Here is a 25,231-nt window from a genome sequence, read left to right as displayed (position 1 = left end):
GGGGCTGCAGGAATTGCTGAAGCATGTCGAAGTACGAAATTGCTGTGATTGTTGCTTCAGCAAAAAAAGAATGGACCGTAAATGTGCTGTTGCGTAACCACGCGTTCACGTTGGGAGTGTTACGTTCCAATTCCATGTTTGGTTGTTCTTAAGCTTATGTCCTGGTATCGTGGCAATTGACGAGACCACAAGTGTGAATGGTAGCCTCAAGACTGAACAAGACATTTACCAACAAATTTTCATTGTTTACTGCCTCAGTTAAGTTGTGACGCATGGCCATGCGTGCCACATAGTCCTCAGGTTCAAGATGATAGAGCACCTGAATGTGATAAGCGTTTTTCTTCGATACAAAGCGCAAGGTTTGTCACATAGTGGACTTGGGATGCCGTGTTTTCGACTGAGACGACGTGTTGGTGCTTTTGAATTCTGCTCAATCGCCTCTCGTGGCTTTCACAGTTCCATGCGACTTCGATGGCTACCTAAAACGTTTCTTGTCACGAACACCTCCAGTTCGATCGAACTTGCTGACCGATCTCTAATGGTTATTCGCGTTGGGGTTTCAATATGGTAACGTCGGCGAAGTCTTGGACCTCAGAAAAGGGCAGTTCATTGAGCCACCACCTTACGACGTCTATTCGTTGTTGGGTCAGTATCTTTCAGATTACCTGCAATAAAGAGCCAAAAATTAGCGATTCTCCAGAAATGGTTAGGGACTTCTCGAGCACCCAGTGTAAACTTGCTTCCTGAAAGATGATAGCTGTTGGATGCCATATATTTGTGTAGAAATTTCAAAATCAGTACCAGTAAGCAGGAAAATAGTTTCTACGAAATTGTATTGTACAGTCTTCTATAAAAGAATCTTGTCTCCCAACTTGCTTTAAAAAGCCATGTTCTGATAACCGTAAATAAGAAATTCCATATTTTGATTCTGAAAAAAGATCTCAACCCGTCAAAGAAAATCCACATTTGATTGCTTCAATTCCAACTTTGGGTAAGTGTACAACTCTTCTGGGAGAGATAGATGGGTGGCCAAGTTATTTTAAAGAAGACTGATCATCTTGTAAGAGGCACATAACACAAAGCTCTTGACATTGTACAGAAAATAATCATTCTGATGAGATAAAGTGGAGATGAGGAGGAACACAATTACATAAGGATTTCCTGTAGTCATAGAATTTCTTTGGAAAATTAGTGAAGTGAGAGAAAAGTCAGGGACCTTAACAATAGTCTGCTTCCCCAGAAATGAGCGTTTCTAAAATGTCATCTACATTATACAATACAATAATTTCATTTATTGATTTGTGTATTTGTCGCCAGTGATATGAGGCTTCAAGCTGATTATACAATAGGAAATGAGAGAAAAACAAATCCTGACAAACATTGTATAATAACAAAAGTGTAGTGATGTAATAAACTGTATGAACTTTTTCTGTATATTTTGAAGTTTAGTTGTCGCTAAGTAAAAATGTTTATTTGTCATTTGCAAGTACAGTATTACGTGCAAGAAAGCTTGAACCCTGCAACATAGTGTGTGAAGTTTACCTGGTGCCACGCTAGTATGAATATTTCTGTAAATAGCAGTATGCTCTTCATATTTGATGCTGATAATATTGCACGATTCCAGTAAACATTCGAATAAGTGTTGCAGCGGTTTTCCAAAGTTTATTTATTCTCTTTAGCAGCAGTGCGTAGTTTATTCGCTCCGTATGCTAATTAAATTCACTAGCCTGAAAGGGACACTTATATTAAGATTGAATATCTCCCGGGAAGAACTTCAGATCTTTTTTGAATTCTGGCCCATAAAAGGGAGATAACGAAACTTGATTTATTATTTATTTTTATTTATTTATTTATTTATTTATTAATTATTATTATTATTATTATTATTATTATTATTATTATTATTATTTTTTTTTTTTTTTTTTTTTTTTTCGTTCGCCAGACCTCCGAAGTTGTTCGGTGTAGAACCGTGAAATTTAGTGTAAATATTCTTCTTGCACCCTAGGCTGTAAATAAGACGAAGTTTCGGGAATAGCTTATTTTTAGGGGATAACAAAATTTTTTAGGGTGTTTTTTATTCACTTACATTTAATATAGGACGTAAGAAGAAAAAGAAATGGAAAATATTTTCCCCAGTAACACTTAGGGTATACTCTAGTTAGAAATAAAACATTGAATAGTTGATTAGCTGCTATTCCAAACTGGTTGCAGTTTCTGTGAATCTTCGTGATACGTATTTGGATGCAGTTTCTGTTGATAACGTGTTTGGATGCAGTTTCTGTGAACCTTGGTAGTACGTTTTTGGATGTATGTAACTACAACTTTCGATGTGAAATGAAAAAGAAGTGGGAATCAGTCTTAGCTTATTACGCATCATAATTTAGTGAGAAATAAGCTTGATGATGATCACTACAAACTTAATTCGATTCTTCAGTGATCGTTCACAACTCCATCCATTAGCTTTTTCTTCCTGTTTCGTAACCTGGTTATTTTACCGTTCTTCTTGCGTTTCATTCACAGTTTTTATTTCCTATGTTGAGTTAAAGGATGCCTTGAATATGGGAAAATGGTTTTGTGTGTTTTTGTATCACAGATTTAAAGAGCTAGTGTAATCAGCGTACAGCACTAACGAAGAGCGGTAATTTTTTTTATAATATCCAAATTTAAATAATTTTATAATCCAGCTAAATAGAAATAATAAATATTAATAAGTGATTGTTAGTAGCATGCTACAGTATGAAAGAAAGAATATGACGTAATGAATATAATAGAATTTATACCTAAGAGAATCGACGTTGAAATTCATGTAAGAAAGAAAAGATAAATCCATCGGAAAGAAACATTACTGGGAAAGTTTTTTCCTATGTTGTTACTAAATTATGATTTTGTTTTTTAGGCTCCCGTTTCCAGTTAATTTGTCAACAAAGAATGTAAAGAAGGAAGTGAGGAGGGCGCTGTCGAAAACTCTTCTTAATCTTAGAGTTAAGGGAAACTGTTCAATCGTTCAGGTAAGTCGAAACTTCAGGCAGTGAAATTGTAGCAGATTAATTATATTTGCCTAAATATATTTAATCGATTTGCAAATCACTATTCCAGTATTACACACACTTGCCCATGATCGAAAATGACCAATACTAGAGAGCTCTTTAGTAATAGTAAAAAGTGACTGACTAAGGGAACATATTACTATTTATTTTTTTTTTTCTTTCTTAATTTAACCAAGCGAAACTGGTAATTTATGTTAGTAAATAAATAAAATTAAATTTTCTTAACACGAATAACATCACAGGCAATTAGTAGGTTCGGTGAGTGATTTATGTGTAATTAAAAAAAAAAAATCTATGTACACTCATGCGCAAAAAAATTTACACTATATTATGTATAATTGACATTTTCTCTTTAATAACTGTTTTCTTTAACTATTTTTGTATCTTTAAGAGCTCATCAGTAAAATAGTACAAATAAGTAAATTATAAGCAGAAAACAGCCTACAATAACTCATACCCTTGCCAACTCTAATCTCAACCTTGAGACTCCTACAGGTTTTGGAACTACAAAGAAGGATTTACAGATACCATTACATATTTCCATCATTATGTTGTTATACACGTATCTTGCAACCCTAGAGCAAAAGCAAAATTGTGAAGAAAAAAAATCACCGGAAACACTTTTTTCAAGATGGCGGCAATTTCCCAGGTTTCTCACCATTGACATCAATTGAACTCTCTAATGCTATTGTTTCTAATGCTATTCTGAAGGTGTGTACCAAAAATCAATTTGTTCCGAATTTGTTCCACTGATAAAGCTAATTTGCCGAAGCTAAAAAGTCAATTATGAACTTCAGCGATCGTTATCTGTACTTATGTGGAAGATTTAGGATAATCTTTATAGTTATTTACGAAAATCTAGGAGACTGGTACTCGTATGTTGAAAGGAACTTTGGATCATCACGAAAACTCAGGTAAGTTAAACATATCTAAAAAAAAAAATAAAAAATAAAAAAATAAGAAAAATAAATAAAAAATAAAAAAACTAACAGTGAAACTTGATATCCAAGTTGTATATTAAAACATTATTTATGACATTACTTCCAATTTGCTTCATTGAGTGCCGAAGAGAACTGTTCCGGTCTAGAAGAACTGCTTCCGCTTTTTCTATTGTTTTGTGCTTTTGGTCGAAAACAACGTGGAGTTGATATAGCTACCTTCTGTTAAATGACATACTTACTACTATAGACCATAACACAATAAAATCTGATAGATTAGAATGCAGTTATTACATACTGTGCGTAAACCACTATTTTTTCACCACGTGTTATATTTTCCTCAAGTTTCTTTGTCCATTTTCGTAAGCAATTGCAACTTGCGTCGAGCATAGCATGTGATATCTGTATAAAAAGTGGACTACTGCAGTCGAATACAGCAATAAAATTGTAGGGTAAAATAAGTTATCGGGTAAGGTTCCTTTTTCGAGCGTCTATCGTGTCGCATTATATTTTATCGGTGTGTTTGAAATATGAAGCCTTCGATTATTGTGACAATGTTGGTTCGCGAGTTCGAAACTTCCAATGATGATAATCATCGGAGGAATACAGTGTGTTTGAAAGAATTAAGAAGTTGTTGGAAGGAAACGCAAGTGTAGTAAATGAGATACAAACATTGGCGACGGATGACAACTTGGAACCGGATGAAGACGGTGATGTTGATAGACCCTAATACCTAGACCAAGATATTTCTAAATAAAAATCATCCATTAGATCCGGCGTTTCCCACATCTCGTGCAGCGGATTGAGGATGCATGTGTTTCTGTGCGTCTAAAGATATTGTTGGCTGCGCACGAGGAGTGGGAGAGGAGTGTGGCACACACCATTGTTGCACAGGGTGGTCATTTCGAGCACATGTTGTGATGGTATCCAAAGGAATAAACCAGGCCATAATTCATCAACGGTTAGTGATATGACAAAATGAACAGCAGCATTGCATTCCTGATCAAAATACAGTCTTAACACATGTGCCGCATGCCTACCTTTCCATTTCAAAAATATTACAGATTTCAAAATGGCGGATTTCAAGATGACGGCGGAGGTTCGTGATCTAATCTGCCCATTCTTCTTTTGCCAATATTTGAAAGTACCACCGTTTGCATTATCTATCTTTCACTATTTTTACGAATCAACAGTTTATTTTATGTATTTCTATAACATAGCATAGCCCCTTCTCCCACCAACTTTGACCCCCTCCCCCTCCGTTTCTTATGGTACTCAGCCGCTATAACTTTGCACATACACATATTTTCATATCCTCTATCAGGCGCACTATGTCTCATCCCGCAACTCGAACCATCCATTTAGACTCTTTACTTGTGGGTCATTCCATTATAAAGTGGTCCAATTTCAGGAATCGACCCCATCTCACCCTCTCAGATTTGGATGAAATTTGGAACACAGGTCGGTACTTGGCCCAAACAGACATGTGCTAAATGTCAGCTCTGTTGCTGCTATAGTTTCCATAAAACAGTGCTCTTATATGTTGACCGAAACACCAGAACAGAAACAGGAACGTCACAGAGGCATTTTGAGGAGGTCGTTACTCAATTGCTATTTGTTAGTTGGTGCTGAAAATAGCTAGTCTGGAAGATATTTGTGCAAGAATTCCAAAAATGAAAGCAGTTTTGATCCAGATAGCTTACTTTTTTCAGAAAGTGAGATTGAAAATGCCAAAAAATTAGCCGTAAAACCAAGTACTGCTGCTCGGATGAGCCGATATCTCTGAAACTGTGGAGTTATTTGATACTAATTGTTTTCCCATTATTGGCCTCTAACATGATAGTCTGTATGCCAAGTGGGAAGTTTCTAAGTCGTATAATTTGTAAGTGGGACCTGATGAAAGTTCGTCACAAACAGAAAAATGCCAAAGCTTACCTATGTTCATTCAGGTAATTAACCATCATGCCAGTTTGTCACCCTGCTTTGGTTGATCCCATTCGGGTGCATGAAATTGATCAAAGAATCTTCTTCTTCCAGAGACGCCATCCGATCCACCATTTTGCATCATATATGCAAGCAACATATTGTCATAAAACCTTGTGTGACACAGACAATGTGGCGATGAATGATGTACAGTCTGCAGACACTCGAGTGACAGACATGTGGCTCACATCAGTTGGCTTGAAACAGTGGTGTTCTCTTGTACCAGCCACTGTACGTGCTTTGGCAAATCGTTGCTTCTGGGCTTCTGTTACCTCTTAAACTTCAGCACTGCTTACAAAGAAACTCTTTACTCCTGGAACCTGCTTATTACAAAATGTGAACAGGTCTTCAGCAGTGAAAATGTGGCCTTCAAATGGAAACTGTAGACTTGCTCTTTCAGCCATTCGCTTGATGGTGCCACCAATGCCATCACAAGGAGATTTACCATGGGATGTGGCGAAAAACTGCCATTCTACTGAGATTCCGTATTCTTCTTGATGATGGCAAAGATTTGTAAAGTTCTTGTATTGCTGATGACCCATCGCTGAAGTAGTAAATGTGACTGATGGTTTCCATATTGGCTTTCAGATACTGCAAAACTGTTCTGATGAGCACAGAATGTGATAGCATTGTGCTGTAGACAGTCACTGATGATACACATGCTGTGGCACTTCACCTCATAGTTTTCTCTAGTGTAAGCTGCAAATGGGTGCACTGTGACCTGCTTGTTATCCCAATGAAAGCCTTATATCTCATCCTGTATCATAAATGAATAATTCTCAGCAAAATCCATTAAAATCACCAATTTGTCTTTGTGCGGATTCTCCTTTAGTTTTTTCAGATAATTAGCCTGATGTTTGGCAATGTAGTGGTGCACTGACAAGTTGGTGAGCTTGGCACCAACACCCTTGACAAATTCTTTAACTTATAACTGGTTACTGATTAGATTTGCTCGGTCTGTCTGTATCTACTGCTTGAAGACAATTGTTGCGTCAGGATCTGAATTATCAAATAAGTTAACCAGGTATTCCTTCAGTGGCTCTTCACCTGGGCAGCTGTCACAGCAGCGAAACATGCAATCACAATCATTCAAATCTCACAGTTTTGGCAATCCAGTCTTTGTAATCTTCTATTATTGGCTGTGTTCCAGCTAACATGAGCTTGATATTTTGGTGGTGCATATGACACACACACTATTTGTGCCGGAAGCTCCAACTATGTGCCGGCAGTCTTTTGTGCATTGGCGTTTTTATGCCGTTGATTCTTACACTCACTTTGTCTTTCATTCCTGGGCATAGCCTCGAGAACTCATCATCATAAAGCTCTGTTACATGTAGTTTTGTCATCTCTAGTAATGGTTTTCCTTTCTTCGGTGCTGGCCGAGCAAGTACACCTTCAGCGTCGCGTAACATTCTTGCTGCTTTAACCATCCTTTCTGAAACTTTAAATTCTTCAGCAACTCTTTTCCTCGACCTACTCTGTGGCTGCAGTGTCAATATCTGGAGTTTGTCATAACGGCTAGTTGAGGCTATACATTTGGTGTGCAGTGCGGACAAAAGAGTGGCGTAATCGTTCACACAGTTTGGGCATTCAACTTGTCTGGCTTCACCTTTAGGATGCATATCACTAACTGCAATGGATTCTGGCAACTTACGTTGTAATTGCTGCATCTTCCTGCTTCCATATCTACGTGATTCCCTCCTACTGACCTTACGGAACTTCAAAGGGGACACCAAGTGTTCCAGCAATGGTATTAACAGCCTCTATTGCATGAGCTATTTTCAATTCTTCAGGTGGTTCACCACAGGAATTGTCACTTGCCACCTCACATCTTGCACTTCGATATTTGGCACTCAGCTCACGTCGACAAGTGGGACACAGTATTCCTTCCAGGTCTTGCCCAGTCACTTCCTTCAGCTTAGCTGCTGTATTGTTGGTAATCTTTTGCAGCCCCTTGACACTTTTCTTTGTATTTGGAAGGTTGAAGGGATTGCAGCAATATCGCTTTGTCACACGATCCGAACTGGAAGTTGCACTCTGCTGCTCCATTTTCCAAGTCACTCAGCATATAGTATGTCTGAATGGATGCAAAACAGAATGTAAATGTTAGACAATAATGGATTAGTAACATATAAGGCACATGTTCATTACTTCACAATCATACAACCATTAGTTTAACATTCCTACATCAATACCATTGCATTCCCCGGAAGACGCTAACAACGGCGATTTCAAGTTCGCATTTGACTAAGACGCCACCCAGTCTCTAAAATGATATTTTGGTCTCCAAGGCTGTTTGATATGCTCTTTCCAATGGGACCAACCAAAGCAGGATGACAAACTGGCATGATGGTTAATTACCTGATTGAACATAGGTACGTTTTGGCATTTTTCTGTTTCTGATCAACTTCCATCAGGTCCCACTTACAGATTATACGACTTTGAAACTTCCCACTTGGCACACAGACTATCATGTTAGAGGCCAATAATGGGAGAAGCAATTTGGTATCAAATAACCCCACAGTTCAAGAGATATCGGCTCATCCGTGCAGCAATACGTGGTTTAATGGAATTTTTTGGCATTTTCAATCTCACTTTCTGAGAAAAGTAAGCCATCTGGATCAAAACTGCTTTCATTTTTGGAATTCTTGCACAAAAATGTCCCAGATTAGTTATTTTCAGCCCCAACAAACAAATAGCAACTGAGTAACGACCTTTTAAAAATGCCTCTGTGACGCTCCTGTTTCCGTTCTGGTGTTTCGGGTCAACATATAAGGGCACTGTTTCATGGAAACTAGCAGCAACAGAGCTGCAATGTCTGTTCGGGCCAAGTACCAACCTGTGTTCCAAATTTCATCCAAATCTGAGAAGGTGAGGTGGGGACCATTATTAGACCACTTGACATGGAATGTTCCTTGTTAGAGCTCTCAACTCTGGTGCAAAAGATTGTAAATTCGATTTCAGACCATCTGAGTTTATAGTGAGGGTTTTATTCGGGATTATTCTAACTTATTATGCCAACTCGTCAATTGTCTATTTAAACAGAGTAATTGTCTCATTTTTATTACACAGTTTGAAAATATGATAAGTGTTGGAGCCTTAAAATCACGTTTCTAAAAGTGTTTACTGTACTGTTTCAACCACTCTGCTGTGGTCTTCTTCATTAGAATTAAGTCACTTACTTGAAAGTCGATTAACTTTTCATGGAAACTTCTAGGAATTTTATAATGCAGCGATTATAAAATTGGAACTGACTATTAGTAAAACTGGTTTATTTTTGTTGTCATTGTAAAACACCTACAATGAGATTTGTTGCAACTCTGAAAACTAAAATATTCTGTTTTAACAAACTACATCATAAGTCTCAACTTCTTGAGACTGCTTTTAATTTCTTGGAGTTAATTTCACGCTTAAGTGAAACGTACATAAAAAAATAAGGAATCAGGAATGTAAGCATATACAGCTATTTACATTGCACTATAAATCATGTGACACCGTGAAGCGTAGTCTTAATGCTCCCACCTTTTGTGCGAGCAGTTCTGGGTTTGATTCCTGGTGGAAAAGGTGTAACAACTTTTTCGGGCCAGCCATCCTAAGTGAGGTTTTTCCTTAGTTTTCCTTATTCACACCAGGCAAATGCCGGGATGGTATCTAACATACAGGTTTTAGGTCGCTGACTTCCTTTCCCTGATAGTGTGCTCGCTGAGGGACGCCATCCCTCTTACGTGACGGGCTTAAAGTCATAGATGCCGGCAATATGCAGAAATCTTTTACATACATAAAAATGGATATATGTTCCAGCATAACTGGATTAGATGAAGCAATACTAACCAAACGTGGTACACATATTACTTAAGTCTGGGAAACAGTAATATGGAGGTAAAATTTCCCTGGCACACCTAGGGGAAGTGGGAGGGGGTGCTATATAAAATGATCGAAAACGACTGTCATAGTGTTGAACTCATAGTTTTCGTGGTCACAGATGAATCGTGACACATTCAATGCTGTTTAAGTCCAATTTTAGCCCCCATTAGCACCGGGGCGAGGGGGAGGGTAAATGGTGGCATGTAAAAATAATCGAACACGACTGATACTAGTGTCGTATCAATGATTTTGAGCGTCGCTAAGTTAATTGGTGGCAGTTTCGATGCCGCTTAAGTTCAAGCTTATCCCGTAGTGGGGTAAAATCCCCCCTATTACTCTTAATTTTCGAGATCCCTAAGTTCAGCTTCCAGTGGGTATAAGACCCTCCAAGCACTTCTGGGGGAGTGGGAGGGATGATGTATAAAAGTAATCAAAAATGATCAATATTAATGTCGAATCCATAGTTTTCGTGTTCGATGAGGTGAAGCGTGACACTCCAGCACACCTGGGGAGGATGATGACATGTAAAATAATCGAAAAAATGACTGATATTAATGTTGAATCAATTGTTTTCAGGATCGCTAAGTTAATTGGTGCCATTCCCGATACCTAGGGACGTGAAGTTTTCGTGTTAACGATAACATCGAAAACTTGAAAAAGGCAAAGTAAAGTATATAGATATACCTAAATATACGATAGAAGGCCATTTTTGGTGTTTTTAAATCGCGAAATAACGCGAATCAAATTAACACTGAAATGCACTGCATAAAGCGATAGATTCGCGAAATCACCATGTTGGCCAGTAATACCAATAAAGTAACACAAGTTTCCTTTGCAACAAAATGTGATTCACAGAAGACCATCAGTCCTGTTATTTTTAGACCGGTTGGTTAGTAAAAGTTTTCCCCTGAGGTAAGTTCCACGCTTTGTTCGGTCCACTGCTCCCCGAGGATCAAATGTGTGGCAAAAGAGCACTGCCCTTGAACTAAGAATCTATCGCACAGAGGGGTCACAGTGCTGGGTTCATAAACCAAATTTAGTTGCCAATCTGTGGGGAAAAGAAATGGACAAACTGAATGAAGTTGTGATAAAATGAAGTCTGCATTTTTGAATACACGGAAAAAGAAGCATATGTATTTTCAGTTCCTCTAGGAGAAATACTCGAATGAACAAAAAGCTCCTCTGTTATTTCCTAGTCCTGTCCAGACAAGATGGAATTCATGGTTTCGTGCTGTTGTTTATTTAGCAACTTACATAGATGATGCTGTGGAATTCTTCCGAAGAGAGGACATGAGATGTATTTCAAATGTTGGAATTTATTTTCTTTCCAATCTGAGCCCGGAAGAAATGCGCTGTAAAAGCTTTAGCAATTTTTGTGCAGGATCACGCCTCGGATCTAGTACAGATTATTGAATTTCTGGAAGGATCGACGTACGCCACTACCCACCTTCTGATCAGTAAGATTCGAGACCTTAAATATGGTTTCCGGTCCGTTAAAGGTGGAATCTCCGATTTAACGACTTCAGCATTGTCGAATTTGCCACAATATGAGAGAATCTTACAAGAATGTTCACGAGTGAGAGTCTGGCGTTACTGAAGAAACTAGAAGATCTCTTGGAAACTGACCCTTCGAAAGACGCGTTCCAGTTGTTGCACTAAGTGTCCAACTCTCAGTGTATTCTTAAAATAGTGTGACACCTGAATTTTTAAAGCGACTGAACGTGTAAACGGGTTGGATAAATTGTCACCTCCAGAGTTCGCTAAAGCCTACTTATCCTTGAAAGATAGCGTGAGAAGATCGGTAGATAATGGGAAAGAAGTGAATCTCCAGGAAACCTTCCTTGTACTGCAAAGTGAACCCAAAGAATTTGCTGCCTGTGCTCTTGAAACAATATCTTTGCCAGCTTCTAACGTTGATTCAAATATGTATTTTTCAGAATACAACTTTGAAGTTATGGTAAGGAGGCAAAACCGTAAAGAAGAAAATGTGGAAATATTGACAATTTTGTCCTTTGAAAAATAAGTGTGTTGATAATGATATGAATTGAGTTTTAAATAAGTATATTTTGAATTGATTTTTTTGGAAGTGAAGAAAATGATAAGAAACACTGAAGTGTGGTTTTTAGTCGATATATGTGTTCAAATCGTACAATAAATAAATCCAAGTTTAGGAGAAATATCGAGTCAGTTCTCCTCTGATGTAAGTCCAAAAATATACTTTATGTTATTTTTTTATTTTTTTAAAAAAATAAGAAGTTAAAATTTAAAACTATTCGTTTAATTTTAAAATAATATTTTATTTTAATTAGCTTTCGCAGACCACTTTCTCTATGTTTACAATATATTTGCTTTTCAAAACCATTACAATTAAAGCAAATAACCCCTATTTACTTGTGTTAAATCGCGAAAAATAACACCGATTTCAGGCAAAAATAACATTGATTTAAGATATAAAATAAAACGAAAACTTCACGTCCCTACCGTTTAAGTTCAAGTTCAGCTTCCTAGCGCCCCAAGGAGGTGCGGGAAAAGGGAAATGGAAAAATAATTTTGAAAAATGATTGATATTAGTGTTTAATCCTTAGTTTTTGGGATCACTGAGGTGAATAGTGACACTTCCAATGCCATGTAAGTTCACATTTAGCCCAATAGCACCCCCTAGGGGTAAGGAAGTGATATGCAAAAATGATCGAAAACTATCGATATTAGTGTGAAATAGTCTCACTGTAGACCGTTAAAAATCCGAATTCAGCTCCCATTGGTATAGGTGAGAAAGGGGGGGAGATAAAACGTCTAAGATGACCGAGATTATTGTCGAAACCATCTGGGTCCATCGTCGATTACTATGTTTTCGGGAAGCTTAGCTGTTGGTTGCCAATCCGGATGACATTTAAGCCTAAGCTTAGGCAAGAACGGGCATGACAGCGTTGCCTGTCGTTAATTATTCTACTCGTACTTTACTTTGTGATAGGGGCTTGTCGTTATTTATTCTACTCAGTTGTTTATTTTCTGACAGGGCAGTATCAAAGGCGTTGCTCATACATTTGTATATATAAAGATTATGTGTTTCTCCATTATTCTGAATCGCATGGAGTTATTTCAGCTAACTTGGTACATGTGTGGTTTACAATCTGAGAAAGATTGTGTAGTGTAAGACACTCCTAGCTCGACTAGGAGTAGCGGTTGATAGGGGTGACGTTAAAAAAAAAAAAAAAAAAAAAAAATGGAAACAACAGATATTAATGTCGAATTTTCGGGGTCACTGATATGAATACTGACACTTCGTACGCTGTTGAGTCCAAGGCCAAACCCCTGTGTAGATAAGACACCTTTAGAACCTCTGGCTGGAGTCGGAAGGGGTGACCTGTAAAAATAAGAGGAAATAACACACATTATTATCGGATCCATAGTTCTCGGAATCGCTAAGATGAATACCGACCTTCCGAGGCTGTTTTAAGACCACGTTCGGTCCCCATCGGCACGATAGGTGAGAAAGGGTGAAAAATAAAATACCCAAAATGATCGAGAATACTGTCGACTAATCCATAGTTATCGGGATCAGAAAAATGGCTGACTCGTTTGAAATAACTTTTGAAACATCAAGTGTGTTTTTTGTAATGTCACTTCGATTGAAGTTTATGGAAGTAATGTGTTATGCATAATTTATGTCAAAAGTGTATCGTATGGATCATCATAATTACACTGTCATTGTAGTGCGTATCTAAGGTGGCATTGGATTGAAATATTACCCTTAGATCTATTCTCCCCGTGCGAAGAACAGATATTTCATCTAGTATGTGTAAATAAATAAACAAACACTATTATTCATTATTGTCACGCTATTGTGTTAATAGAGTGGTTGAGACAGTAGAGTAAAAGCTCTTAGAATGCATTTTAAGGTATTTTATTGTCAAATTTCACTTGCCATATTTCAAATTATCTCCAGTTGTTTTCGTATATTGATTATTCGTGTCCTTTTAGCTCACTGAGCTTAAATGTGAAACGTCAGACTAAATATTATTTCATCTCTATTTGTAGTATACTTAATATGTAGATTATTCTCGATGTGTAAAGATATTTTCTTGTTTTATAGGTAGGACACACGAAGCAGACTCCAGAGAACATAACTGAAAATATTGCTGCAGTGATTGAAGGACTGAAGAAACATTATCCTGGAGGATTGGATAATGTGCGTTCTCTTTTTGTGAAAACAGAAATATCTGTTCCAATTCCGATTTATTTCACCTTGAGTAAGTAGTATTCTATATTTGAATATTTCGTAAAACATATGAATTTTTATAGAACTGATTCAGCCATTGTTTGTTTGGTGTGAAAGTATGAAAAAGTTTTAAGTTGAAAAGTTGTAGATGGCAATAATAATTTGTTTTGAATTTGGCCGATATTTTCGCATTAGAATAGATAGATATATGCACTATGAGGACAGAGGATTGGATCTCAACATGGAGTCGCAGTCGTATGTACCCGTAACTAGTCAGTGACGATTATAGCGGCAGTGGAAGTACTCCGAGATATTTTATCAGTAAAATGCAACTAAGAGAAGGCTATCCGAATTTGAAGAGGTACTGTACTAGCATACTATATATAAATGTTTCATCTGATGTAAGAGTGTGCGTGTTTATATCACAGCGAGTTTATAAAGCACGATACTTCATCTTGAAGTAAGACCGAACCACTACTCGAATTTCCATTCAAAGCATTAAGCTTCTAGCAGGGCTAGAATCTGGAAATATGGACATCAAGAACGAGTGCTATTGCTGTATGTCTACCGAACAACCCAGGAAACTTAACATGTGAAACATTGCTGACATCTGTCATTTCCCGAAATTGATTGTGGTCTTTGTGACCAGCGAATGAAAGATGAACAAACAGTGCAGAACATAGATGGCCTTGGCACAATTCACGTAACTGCAATCAGAGAAAAATGGAGCAGTATGTGTGTACCACAACAGTGTAGATGGCAATGGGTGTTTTTTGCATCATGGTATAATACATTTACAAGAACATCGTAAGAGATCAGAGTAATATATACATAGTTTTGTTTTAATCTGACATATCTATAAGGGTATCCAAGTGCACGTTTCAGGTTTATGGTAATGAGTTTGACACCCTTGCCAGCTTATGTGACGCCACCAGTGGTTGTGGTCCATGTGGAAGCACTGTCCATTCGGTATCGCACTGCATCTCAGTTTCCAGTGAACGAAACTGCGTTGAAACAAAGTTCGATCAAGTCTCTCCCATTGCTGTTAACGAACTTTCTTAAGACAGTCGATTGATTTACATTTTTTGCTCACTTTGCAAAGCGCAAATTTGCCATAATAGCAGTAACCACCAAAAAACAAAGTCGCGTGGAAAACTTTCCGTACATTTGCGTATATAGTCAAAACGACGTCTAGAAGCATGGGAATGATAGAAGATTGCCCTCTTTATGTCACATTCCGACAGATACATCCATGCCTCGTCCAGAGTCACTACAAACTTGCACCTTCCCTATTCAAGCGGTTCGTACAGCTTTCGACTAATTCGTCTTCTTGATATATGTGAGGAATGGAGCATGAACTCTAGCCTTATACTTGTTCACTACATGTAAATCGTTCGTACTTTTACTGTTCGTACTTTATTCTTCGATTCTCCAGGTTGTTACACCGCACCAAGCAACGTATTCTTTGCAACACAATGGGGATTCGCTCGCACGCTCGATATCTATGATGCCCAATATTGAAGGGTTCAATAATACAAAAGGTTGATACGTTTGTATGTGCCCAATTTTGACGTCTCACCTATCTTGGGGTAAAACACGGAACCGCCACCTGTTGCAGTCAATGCGAGCACTGTATGACTTGGCAATAGCCCTGCACTGTCACTTCCATTGTAGGAAGCTCCATTCAAGCACAAGAACGGAAATCTTGAATCACTCCCCTTGGCAGGCTTTTCAGAGGCCACGGACAGTGGTGACATGACGAAATGCAAGTGCTCTTTTCAATACGCCAAACCCGCAAAAATCCATGGTACTGGCATCAGGTGACTTCACGGGTATGTCCTGGAAAGGAATAGCCTGGATACCGGTGTCTTCCGCCATTTATTGCTGGAATCTCTGTGTAGAACGGGACATATATGATGAGGCCCTATCCATATGCACACAAACTTGATATATTGCATTTCCATACAAACAGAGCAGATCTGTATAAATTGATGTGAGAATATGTTTCTGATAAAATGTGGTTGATTTTGCAGTTTTTAAATACCTGCCGAATCGTTAACTTGCCTTCAAAGTGGTATCCAGCGGCAATCAGAAATCCTGCGAGAAACTTGCTTTGCATTGACGGATGAAGTCAGGACGGGTTTTTGCGGCTTGCGGAATGTACGTTACGAAACAAAAATACAATTGATTGGCTACTTAACAATCAGCAGGTTAACAGTGTATACTTTTCATATACGAGATTAATAATAATAATAAACTATTCCAGCAGAATTAAACTATTAACTGCATCAGGTAGGCAATAAACAGTATCTTTCTAACACCATAAAAATTATTTTTTTTCTCGAAAACTACGCATAATTTACCCTCAAGCATCTTATTTCAGCTCGATGTAATCGTATCAATTGACATACGTTTTGGACAATATGACAGTGACACAAAAATAAATGTTTAAGAGTTAATCATAGTTTTGAGTTAGATCTTATTATCCACATTGTATACTGTCATCTTGCTAGTGCTATAATGGAACTCTGGTGTCAAATTTCAGTTTAATTGGTAGCGTGGCTATCGTACAGCATCAGTTTTTAGGATTAACATTCTTCCATATAATTTTCTTTAGCTCAGTAGTATCTGTCGGTTGGTGTATGTCTTATCTTTAGACTTCTTATTTTTTATTTTTGTTCAACTCTTAATAATATTGTGGAATTGATCCTTAGTTGAAACAGACAAGAAGATATAACCATTTCAATGCAGGAATTCTTTCAAATTATGACGAACCAATCACTACAGACGAACTCCTATCGCCACACCAGATTCCCCAAATTTTACTTTTTATTTATTTAATTGCAGATGATGTGTATCCGAAAGGAGTCTGTATCTAGGGGCTTACCTACGGGGGTTTCAGACATGTCCCCCAAAACTTCGTAACTCTTTTTAAACAATATACTTGTATTTTGTCTGCACCAGAGATGCTCCACGGGGGTTCAACTCGCCAGATCTTCTCCAAATCTTTTGACATGAACTCCCAACAAAAACTGGATGCGCGCTTGTCTGTATCTTATCCTATTGGTGTTACACTAGTGGTAGACAATGTCATGAGGTCCGACCTCAGCCTCACTTACACTGTTAGTGTGTGAGATTCAAAAGCCAGAAAAGCCATGATGTTGAAGAGGCAGCTTTAAAGATCATTAGATTGCGTAGAATCTAAGTTGAAGAGAAAAAGGGGTTGATAACTGATCTCAGGGTGAAGAAAGAAAGAAAAAGAAGAAAAAATCAAGACACCTTCTGAGATCTAAGTAAAATTTTGATAAATATTTATGTGGACAATTCATTAAGCTCAGATTGGTGGGGAAAGCCGTATCCAGAGAAAATTTCGGGCAGGGAAAGAGAATTTGTCTTTTTAAAAAGAAGAAGAAAAAAACTAGAACACCTATTGAGACTTGCAAATGATTTGCGGAATGCAGAACTCGAGATAGATTGTAATAAGATATGTTTGGTTCCTGTACACCGGAAGCTGTTTTTACCTTTCATAATGATACCGTTATGAAGTAACGCATTTTGCTAGGCTATTATGCGATTGTCATAAATAACCTGAAACTCGTTTTTCTTAATGGTGTGCAGTATATCGCTCTATGGTGGATGTCCGGAATGCCTTTCACTATGTACTGGTTACCGGGAATGTCGCTCGCAGTGCGCTGTGTGTCCTGATTATCATTTGCTATGCGTTGTAAGTCTGAGATATCAAGTCTGTGTCATTTTAAGACTTTTTTTTTTTTTTAATTTAAAAACCGCATAAAGTCAAGTGGTCTTAAGTAGGGTGAATAAGGTGGTCGTTTTCGAATTCAAATTTGGCCAATCACTACGGGCGAACACCAATCACTACACGAGATTTCTGTAGCCGGGGCTGCGGGCATTGTCTTGCAATTCAGCTATCTTGGAGGCGATATATTATAGTGAGGAACAGCCTATACTGTGAAGGTTAATTTTTCATGATGGTCTATGGACCCCGTCAACTGCACTGGACTCAAGCCCCGGTTGTGATTCAGAAGGGGCGTTAATAGTAGGTCCCGTATTTAATCAATCTCAGTGTTATATTAAGGACTCAATACACAAAAACCCAACAACTTATTTTAGGTTACTTGTACGTCAATTGCTGTCACTTTCAAAGTAATCGTCTTGTGAAACAACTCAGTTGCCGAGATCATATCTGGAATTTGTTTCTTTGAATGCTGTAACCTGGAATTTGTTACTATGCGTTAGATATCTGGAATGCAATTTCGTGTGCACTAGATATTAGAAATGTCATTCGCTGTGCGCTAGATGTTCGGAATGTCATTAAGTTTGTGTTTGATGTCAGGAATATCATGAAATTGTAGCCTTTCAAAGGCAGTTTTTAGTTCGACAACAGATTAAAATCAAGTGAAGCTGAATTAGGTGATTAAGGTGGTGGTTAAATGTCGGAATAGATTCCCGTCACTAATTTTCCGCGCACAGCGTAACCTACAACGTTATTTCCTCTTCTATCCGTAAAGATTGAGTCAATTGATATTGCGACTCAGTCGAGTGAATGCTTAAACATGTCGTCGTGACACGCTCGAATGGAAATGGCTTTTTGACTTTATAACGTAGTACTATGCCATACGTATTCCGGAGATAAATTTGTTGCACAATGAAAGAGATTGCCTCCCGTATAATGGTGCAGCATCCCATTGCGAACAATAATGATATTGATATATGTTGTAGCGCGTTCAATTCTGCGTACTTTAATACCAAATGTAAGTACGATGACCATCTGGATCATACCTAAAAATCGGTTTAAATTAACATGGCGGTCTATGGGAGGAACGAAAAAAAAGTAGGTTTTTTACGATATTAGGTACGTGAACATCGGAAATGTTTAACAAAAAACTAAAAACAAGAAACTATGGACAAAGAGCTTTCTGAAAATGTATATCTTATTATCTGGAGAAAATCACGTGACATGAAAATCGGTAGCCGAAAAAATGTATATGTACAGTTGTTTCTTTTTATATATTTACGTAGTTTTTTATAGTCGCATGACTTTTTTGTTTTTTTTCTTTTTTTGTATTTTTGTATTTTTTTCGTATTTTATGTTTTTTTTATTTTCGTAGTTTATTACTTTTGTGTGGATTGTCTTATTTTTTGTCGTTTTTTGGTTTGTTTTTCTTTATCTACACTATTTACATCCTAGGTTCATCGTCAGGTTCGTATGGTGGCATTGCACTTCCGTCGAAGTGCCTATTTCGGAAGTCTGAAGGAGCGTGTATCGTTTCGTCAGTGTGTGTATAGTACCCGAGATACCATATTACTGCCATTACATGTGCGCAGCAACCTGCAGTTCTTGCACCGTTGTTGCAAGTACGGTAGTGTGCTTTGATGGCTTTGTGTCCATCTAAGTCCAAGTCACACAGAATGTACAGCATGTACTGCTTACTGCACGAATAACGCGACTGCATTTTGCCTCTTACAAGCATTGGAATTGCTGGCATACGTTCGGCATAGTCAGGATGATGATTATCTTTTACTATCGAGAACTCATATTCTCCATTGAACGCGTGGTCGAAGTAGTATGACTTGGCTACACTTTTGATGTATGTCGAGCCTAGTTCGTTCATATCTCGTTCACTCAACTCTGGGAATTCTGGTATTTCATCAGCTGTCATCTTTTGGAACGCTGCTCTCACTTTGTTCATCGGCTGAACTAAAGGAGCTAGCCAGTTGCGTTCATTGATCAAGCTGAGTAGCTTCTGAACTGCCTGAGCTTCGTTCTTTCTGTATCTTCTCTTACCGTACGCGTTGTGCATGGCGGCTACACTGTCGTGTCTCTAAGTAGACTTCGTATCATTCTACTCCTTGACTGTTTAGCCAAGTACTTATATTTTTTAAGGTCTTGATTCGTGTTTTCGATGCCCTCGCCAAGTGGACTTTGTGGTGGACAAACACCGTGTGCGTGGGTTTTCTCGGGGTTCTCCCGTTTCCTCCCACTTTCTTCATTCCACCATTTCATTCATCACTCATCATCACCGTCTCCTTTAGCCTAACCGGCATAACCGTGGGACGTAAAACTAAAATATTTCATTTCATTTTTCGTGTTTTCGATTACCCAACGGACAGCTGTGCATTCTCTTGATTTATTTGCCTGAATGTCATCGAACTGTTTATTTCCTTGGTGAGATACGGGTATTTTAACTACAAATCCCTTTTCTTCAAGCTCATTTGCTACATGGGAGAATCCTCGGTCTAGTACGAACACATCACCTGTTTTGTACATCTGGTTTGATTCATTATCATGTGGAGAACTGCTCCATCTGACGAGTTTCCATCCCAGAAGTCATCGTCCGATTTTCCTAGTACGGACTGTATATCCGTTCGGAGCACATATCACAATTGGCTTTACACAGTTTCGCTTTTCATGTCCAGAGTATGACATTCTTTGATATCGAAAATTGAAAAAAAAAAAAAAAAATGAAATGAAATCTTCTGAGTTTTACGTCCCACGGTTATGCCGGTTAGGCTAAAGGAGACGGTGATGATGAGTAATGAATGAAATGGTGGAATTAAGAAAGTGGGAGGAAACGGGAGAGCCCCGAGAAAACCCACGCACACGGTGTTTGTCCACCACAAAGTTCACTTGGCGGGGGCTGGGATCGAACCCGGGACCCCAAGCACCAGAGGTGAACGCTCTACCACTGAGCCACCGCGGCCCCAATATCGAAAATTGAGGCTCTTATTCAAGTGCAAGTACGTACCATCCCACACCGTTATTATCGATTCATCGTTAGTTCCGTACAATGTATTTGCGAAGATTGATTGGTTATTTTTGAGATTAGCTTTAAGAGCATCTGCATCTTCTTGTGTTTCTATTTTTACACTGATATGTTTTGGAACGAAGTTCATCCACATTGACTGACGAGCATTCTGAATACATCTATATACACTAGTCTTATCCATTTTATATCTTAGTCCAAGTGATCTTTGGGATTCACCAGTGTACAGCATTGTCAGATATACTCCAAGCTCTACCTTATTGCATTTTGATTGTCTAAGTCATCAAACTGAGCTTTAGTTCTACCTGTAGCTAGTGTCATTTCCACATCTGACATTTTTGAGAAGGGATCGTTTGCCTTCTCATGTACTGAATTACCGATTCTTAGTCCTGTGATGAGGTTTATCCATTCATTTACTAGCAGCTCTGAGTCCTCACTGATCTTGTGTTGAACCACTTTTTCAAGTGTTTCTTGCTTGAAGTTGTCATCTTTTTGGAAATGATCACGACAGAACCTTGTACCAATAGGAACGACTATGGCCTTTTCAGCCATCACTTGGGTTATTGCCTCCTTTGTCACGTTTCGTAGCGGTTTTCCATTACACCCTAGTAAGCACTTCGATTTCGTCTTTGATGTTCTAGAGAATGGTAGCTTTACAGTTTTCTCTTCTTCCTTTTCATCCGCATTAACCACATCGTCATATTCCAATCTGTGCCCGACTCCGAACTGGGTTCTATTTCCGAACCTGCACTTGAACCTGATTTGGAAGCTGATCTTGATCGGCTTCGAACATTGTCTCTTCTATACGTTTTCATAGCACACGAATTACAGAACCAGTGTCCATTCAAAATTCGCTTTTGTGCACGTTTTAGCTTATCGATACGTTTATTACAATTAGCACAATGCATGTTTAATGATGATGGCACGATCGTTGACCGCGAAGCTTCCTCGGTGCCTTCCGGATGTGCGAGGTTTGACCTCTGTCGATGATAACGACTCATGGTTGCGCGCCGTCGGAACTGCCCCGAGCGGCCACGCCCATGCTTCATGTTCTGCACGTGTGTCACGGCAGGAAGTTAGTCCCGTTAAATGCTCAATCGTTACTCATTGATGCATAATGGCCCCGCATGTGAGCGAGTAGTTACTCGTACATTTTTTGGACCGGATACTTCGTATCCGATCCGGGTTGACCTCTGTCCACAGACCTCGGTCAGGGGGGAGACCATTTTTACGTGTCTACAACACAGCCAATTGAGCCAAGCTCACTCACCAAATATTCGTATATTCTCTATAGACCTTATATTGCCTCAGTGTGTAAGTTCTATAGAAAATATACATTGGGGTGCTGCCTATGGCAAGTGAGGCAATCTCTTTCTGAATAACGGACATTGATGAGACATGCTTGGTGAAAACAGACACGTTTTAGATTTTTCAGCTAATTACGGTATAATTCTATGTCGATTGAGTTTTTGAGTTTTCTCCCTTTCATTGTTAATTTTAGAAAGAAAAAAGTAGCGTTGATTAGCGGGAATGAATACACCGATGACTTTTTTTTTTTAACAAATTGAAATACTGTCTTCTTACATTAATTAAGTTTTACCCTTTATATCTGCTTGTATATTTTTATAGTGAATGTTTTTCTTATAACAATATTTTCTGTGAATTTCAGAGTCTCCAAACTCAGTTCCAGTGCCTCAAGTGGATATTAAAATGAAGCCACCTCCTATCCAAGGTGAATTGAGCACGTTGATCAATTCCGACATCGTTGTATACCCAGACGGCGCAGTAGAGAAAGTCCCCACAAAAAAGCGGTTACGAAAAGAAAAGGAGGCGGAAAAGCGAAAGAAAGCTCGAGAATTGAAGAAACAAATGAAGTATGAGAAGTACTTGAAGCGTAAGGAAGAACGTTTAGCAAATGAGAAAGCAGTTGAGAGTAGCAGTAACTGTCAGGATGGGAGCGAAGACGTGAAGGAGGAAGACGACGACGAAGCAAGTGGCTCTGCAGTTTCATCGGAAGGGAAAATTAACACAGGACAGAAATCATCTGAATCTGGTGATTCAGAAGTGAAGAACGAGAATGAAGAAACCCCAGTGAAAAGTAAGGGCAGTGAGGATGATGAGGAAGATGATGATTCCGAAAGCAGTGACAACGAGGAGGAGAATTTTGTTGACAGTGGGGGTAGTGATAGCAGTAGCAGTGATAGTGATAGTGAGGGTGAAGAGGAGGAGGAGGAGGAGGATGATAGTAGTGGACTTTTGAAAGAGAACGCTCAAGGGAATCAGATGGATGAGGGAAGTGATACTAGTTCGGACAGTGATGATGATGATGATCTCGTTAAGGCTGAAAAGGAATATTTAAGTATGTATAAGGAAGAAATGGAAGAATCCGTGAATCAAGTGGGAAAGTCAAAGGTATGAAATTATTATTTATTTTATTTATTTATTTATTTATTAGATAATAAGCAAGGAAATTTTTTCGTGGCCAAATGTCTTAGCACATGCTTTTTGTATATGTAATCGCATGTTCGATTTCCATGAAATGTCGCGTATTTTTCTCTGTACTATCTGTTGGGGTTATTATTTATTTATTTTGTCACTAGCAGCAACGGTAAGGATAGGCAATAGTGACAGATTTGTGGCAAGGAAATTTGTTGTAATTTTTCCCCTACATTCTCTTATCTCCCGATCGCTCTAAAACGCTAAAACACAGGGTGGCTCAAAAGTACTTATACAGTCGTACAGAGTATGACATTTCAGTTTATTAAGATAATTAGTTTATTTGCTTATGTTTGTTGCAAGCTTAAGGTATGAGTGAAAAGAGATTAAGAACAAATAATAAAGAAACTAAATCACTACCTGTATGGATAACAATAAGAAAATGATATCAAATGCCGTAAGCCGGTCAGTACGGGACTGTACACATACTTTTGGACCACCTTGTATTATTTGTGAACGAATCCTCGATTACGAACAAGAAAGGTACAATTTATTTTGTTAGGGTAGTTGAGAGTACGGTAACGGAAGTAGAGCTTGATTAATCATCTGTAACATGCTCCTGCTTGTTCGCAAAAAGCTAGTGAAGCGATGTGCTTAGGCAGGCAGCCAGAGGTTGTTACGAGCAAACGACTAAAGTAGTGCCAGGGTTTTCAGTTCGATATTTGTGACATCGTATCGAGTAGTTTGAGTGCAACGGACTGCCTATGTAAAACGGAAGTCACGTATCCCAAATTCATTCAACCCCTCTTGGGAGAATTTGTATCATTTTCGCAGAAGACAAATAGTGTTAGATGTTTAATACTACCAGAAACCTTAAGTTTGAAGGAGAGAAAAGAGCCCTGGTTGATGCAGAAGTGAAAAAATAAGTATTAACAAAACCTTCTTCTCAGTTAGCTGGGGTCAGCTTTTCGGATCACTGTCGCCCACCTGTTTCTATCTTGTATCATATCCACTGTGACACCACACTGCACCATATCCTTCTTCACACAGTTTGATCAGTTTTTCTTTGGTTGACCTCGCGCTCGTTTCCGATTTCGTTCGATAGCACCTACTTAGTGAGCGACGTATTCCGAAAGTTTTCTTACATGCCCAAACCATCGAAGACCATTTTCTAGTGGCTTTTCTGCTACTGATCTTACATTTACTGTTCCTCGGATCAGTTCATTCTTAATTTTGGCCTTCCACGTCACTCCATACTTTCACCGCAGTTTCCTCGTTCTTCTTTGCCGTCCAGTATTCTGGTTGGTGTAGTATGGCAGGTCTCGCTACTGTTTAGTAAACTTTTCCTTTAAGGCGTATTGGTACTCTACGGTCACACAATACTCTTGCCGCTTCTCTCTGTTTTGTCCAACCGCTGCTAATCTTGGTGTTTACATCTTCTATTCGTGCATTTTCTTGTAGTGGACGCAAGTTTTTGAATTTCTTCATTACCAACTCGTATTCACACAGTCATATTCTTGTATTCTCGATTACATTTTTGCTCAGTGGGATATTCTGTCGTGGTTTTACTTTGCTTTCCAACGCACCTATCCAGGTATCTAACTTTTCTTACACTGCTGCCTTGGTCTCACTCACCAGCACAATGTAGTGCGCAAATAATATATTGCGGAGTTTGAACTCTTGGATATCCTTTTGTTAGCTCATCCTTCACAACTGCAAAATGGTATGGGGTAAAGACTAGATTACTGATGAAGTCCCATTTTAACTGTGAACTCTTCTGTTACACACAGGCACTTCCCACTCGTGTCCTACATCCATTATACACATCATATCACTTGCCTACCACAAAGCCAACTTGGCGGAAACTGAGATGAACCACGAACCCCATGCGCTAGAATTGATCGCTCTACCACTGAGTGAAGTTGGGTGATATCTGGTATTACAGAAGGTTGTTCGCTG

At 38.6% G+C, this 25,231-nt stretch overlaps 1 protein-coding gene across 1 annotated transcript in view; it reads left to right on the top strand.

Moving 5' to 3' along the window:
* Nucleotides 1–25,231, top strand: part of LOC145664699 (uncharacterized) — a 55,221-nt gene that overhangs the window by 17,609 nt on the left and 12,381 nt on the right. The window contains exons 5-7 of the mRNA XM_081731560.1: nucleotides 2,897–3,008; nucleotides 13,926–14,082; nucleotides 22,506–23,248. Coding sequence (XP_081587686.1) covers nucleotides 2,897–3,008; nucleotides 13,926–14,082; nucleotides 22,506–23,248 — 1,012 coding nt within the window. The remainder of the gene's footprint in view (nucleotides 1–2,896; nucleotides 3,009–13,925; nucleotides 14,083–22,505; nucleotides 23,249–25,231) is intronic.

Source organism: Thermobia domestica, chromosome 11 (assembly GCF_964235325.1).
Source record: "Thermobia domestica chromosome 11, izTheDome1.hap1.1, whole genome shotgun sequence".
Taxonomy (NCBI): Eukaryota; Metazoa; Arthropoda; class Insecta; order Zygentoma; family Lepismatidae; genus Thermobia; species Thermobia domestica.
This window is presented reverse-complemented; position numbering and strand designations above follow the sequence as displayed.